Raw genomic sequence first — 3,522 nt, 5'->3', positions numbered from 1 at the left:
TGAGTCATGAGGTGGGGAGTGTTTTTCTTCATGCAATTCTGCAATTTTGTGTTCTTCCCTTGAGGCTGTGTCCATCTGACCTTGGAAGCACATCTTAATTGCTAGAACTGATGACCATTATCTCATTGTTTATGGTGTGTTTGGACATGTAAAATACTCAGCCGAATCTTAGGGTAATTGGGGTGTTTTCAGTAAGGTCATATCATGGCATATTGATGACTTCTCCTATTTTATTCTTATTTCCTGTGTGAAAGAACTCCCAGTTTTCTTGCATTGTTCTCATTTTGAGGTTACCCCAGTCCAGTCAATGTCATGGTGTCTCTGCAGCTCTCTCTGTCAACCATTTCCATGTCCTTGTTCCACCAGGGATCCCTACCAGTGGTGGGGACCAGGACAGTCCACTCCCTCAAGCTTTCTAATGCTCAGGCACATGGGTTTCAAGGGTGGATTAATTAAAGGATGGGGAACTGTGCTCCTCACGTGTCTTGTTCTCCTTATTCTTCAGCTTTTTTCCTTTCCATGGGTCCATCACAGTCTAAAACTGGGACCCTCCAGTGTGACCTTGCTGGTCACAGCTGAGATGAGCGTTATGGATGAACCAACTCAAGACTTTGGTGTGCATGGGAGGCCATCATGGAAGATATGGACCTGCTGAAGCAGAGCTGTAGACGACCCTGGAAGATGATGGGGGTCTGGAGCAACTGGTGTCCAGAGAAAGTGAAAACAAGACTCATACATGGCTTCTATAAGAGACAGGGATAGACCTGCATTCCTGTATCCAGGTCTGGGATCAAGCAAGTGAAGTCTGGAATGCAATGGAAAGGCAAAGTGTGCCAGTGTGTGTCAGTGAAAAAAGGAGACATCTGAGTCTGTAATGCAAGAGAACTTTATTGAGCTAAAAGAACAGGGAGGTCATGAGCATTCACTGGAAAAGAGAAGACAAGTAGGGGTGCAAGAAGTGTGACCATCAGCCAAGCTTCTTTGCTTGAAGGAGGTTCAGCCAGAGCACCAAGGCCTTCCTGCCCCACAGTGGGAGCAGCCCAGTGGAGGTACTCAACTTCCTCTGGCTTGAGAGAAGGGGTTTATCCAGAGGGGACTGGAGAGAGCAGAAGGGACAGTGCAGAGCAGGAGGAAGATGGGCCATGTTTGCAGGCAGTGTGGGCTGGGCCCTTGGCTGCTGCCTTGATGGAGGCCCTGAGAGTAGAAGCCGAAAATGCTGAGACCCTTTGACAACCTTTGCCCAGAGATGAATCTTCAGTGCTTAGGGTGGGTCCCAGGGAGTGGGTGGTTGGTGTCAGGGGTGGTGCCAGAGCTGGCCCCTTAGCAGTTGTAGCCATAGCCCCTTCTGCCATAGCAGCCAAGGCCTCCCAGACCATAGCCAAATCCATGGCCATAGCCACCAAATCCAGCAGAGATGGGCTGTCCCTGCACACTGAGCTCAGTGCCCACGGCAGCGGAGGAGGTGGATCCGACGGCAGTGTTCTGGGGGAAGGAGGTCATGATGGGTCCTGGCAGGGTGACCAGCACAGGGGCAGGGTCGATGATGACACGGGAATCCTGGCATTGCAGGGCACAGGGCTCGTTGCAGCTGTTGGCCAGCGGGGTGGGTCCGCAGGGTCGGCAGAGGCTGTTGCAGGCCATGGCTGTGGTGTGGAGGGTGCCTGGAAGAGAAAACAGGTGATGCAGTTCAGGGGTGTGAGGGTGTGAGGGGTGGTGATGCAGGAAGGTGTGGGAGTATGGAGGCTGTTGTGGGGCTGTGGGGAGGCGTGAGGACTGCTGAGGCTGGGGCTGAGTGTGCTGGAAGAGAGGGGCCAGGGGTACAGGATCAGGAGGGTCAGGGGATTGAGGCTCACCTGATTGAGGGTCGGAGCAAGAAGAGGAGGCGTGAGGAGAAGTGTGTGAAGGAGAGAGGCTCTGGGCCGACTTTTATGCTGGTTCTGGAGGGGCGGGACAGCCTTGTCCCATGGCCTTGGGGCAATTTTTAGGCTGCAGCTTTTGTCTGGCCCAGCCTGGTGAGTCATGAGGTGGGGAGTGTTTTCTTTCCTGTGACTCTTCAACTCCATGTCCTCCACTTGAGGCTGTTACCATTTGAACTTGGAGGCAGCTTTAGAGTGAGAATTCATCTTTGGGTAGATTTGGTTGTTAGATACATGAATGTGAATGTTGAATAACAAGCAGAGACCAGTGGAGGTGCAATGTCATCAGTGGGCCTTGTATGATGTGGTTTGTGGGTGCTTTGTGAAGACTGAGACTCTGTTTTGTGCTGCTGGATGTCCATCAGTCATTGTGTTTCTCAAAGGAATGCTGAAGGAGCTGATGATGTCCTGGGAATGTCACTGTGCAACAGATTGGTAACGTCCCAGTGTCTAGGAGTTTTTCCTGATGGATGAAACTGGGCTCTTGCTCTTGTTTCTTGAATGGGATTGAGAGAGGATCTTGGACAGTAGAGGTTGTTCAGGCTGCACTTATTCCAATGTTATAGTCCGTTTAGATTTCTAAAATTTACCCAACAAGCCTCTCTATCATTTAAAGCATATTTCTTGATTTCATTTAGAAATCCAATAACCAACAACAAATCCAGGTCCATCCCTTTTTTCCCAGCCTGGTTTGTGACGTCAATTTATTTATTCTGTATTCAAGCCAAAGAGTTTCATAACTTATATCCTGTAAATGTAATATTGTGTTGCTATTAGCAAAAAGGAGTAATTACTAATGGACAGTTAGTGAGTTGCTCCTTCCTTGTCTGTCATGGTGCTGGCGTTCCTTTGTGTGATTCTGCAATTCCACATCCTTCTCTTGAGGCCGTGTCCATCCGACCTTGGAGGCAGCTTTTATATGTGATTATTAGAGGTTAAATGTTGATGGTTTATGTCACAATGGGTTGAAGATGTAACCAAAGCTTTGTGGAGATGGGTTATCATCAATAAAGTCACCCACGGCACTGGTGTGCTGTGCTTTGTGTGTGTGTGGTGAAGAGGAGCCCCATTTCCTGGCAGAGCTTTTCACAGAATTCAGAGAAATCACACAATCATTGAGCTGGAAGAGACCTTCAACATCATCGAGTCCAACACCTGCCTTAACTCCTCAACTAAACCATGGCACCAAGTGCCACATCCAATCTTGTTTTAAACACATCCAGGGATGGTGACTCCACCACCTCCCCCGGCAGACCATTCCAGTACTTTATCACTCTTTCAGTGAAAAAAATTTGCTAATATCCTACCTATATTTTCCTTGAGACTGTGTCCTCTTGTTCTGTCAGAACCTGGGGAAAGAGACAAACCCTCACCTGACTACAACCACCTTTCAGGAAGTTGTAGAGTGATAAGGTCACCTCTGAGTCTCCTTTTCTCCAGGCTAAATAACCTCAGCTCCCTTTTTTATGCTGCTCTAAGCTTTGCAGCTGTTCTGGGGGTGAGCATCTGCCCCTTTGATCACGTTCTCTTCCTTCCTACCTTGGCTGCATCTCTCCAGTCTTTTGTCTATATTCCTGGCCTTTGCCATTGGAGATGGGAAAGCAAT

At 48.9% G+C, this 3,522-nt stretch overlaps 1 protein-coding gene across 1 annotated transcript; it reads right to left on the bottom strand.

Moving 5' to 3' along the window:
* Positions 1 to 1,320: 1,320 nt before the first annotated feature.
* Positions 1,321 to 1,641, bottom strand: LOC120512691 (feather beta keratin-like). The gene has a single exon (XM_039731283.1). The coding sequence runs from the start codon at positions 1,639 to 1,641 to the stop codon at positions 1,321 to 1,323; it is 321 nt and encodes a 106-aa protein (XP_039587217.1).
* Positions 1,642 to 3,522: the final 1,881 nt, after the last annotated feature.

Source organism: Passer montanus, unplaced genomic scaffold (assembly GCF_014805655.1).
Source record: "Passer montanus isolate IOZ18808 unplaced genomic scaffold, ASM1480565v1 scaffold1109, whole genome shotgun sequence".
Classification (NCBI taxonomy): domain Eukaryota; kingdom Metazoa; phylum Chordata; class Aves; order Passeriformes; family Passeridae; genus Passer; species Passer montanus.
This window is presented reverse-complemented; position numbering and strand designations above follow the sequence as displayed.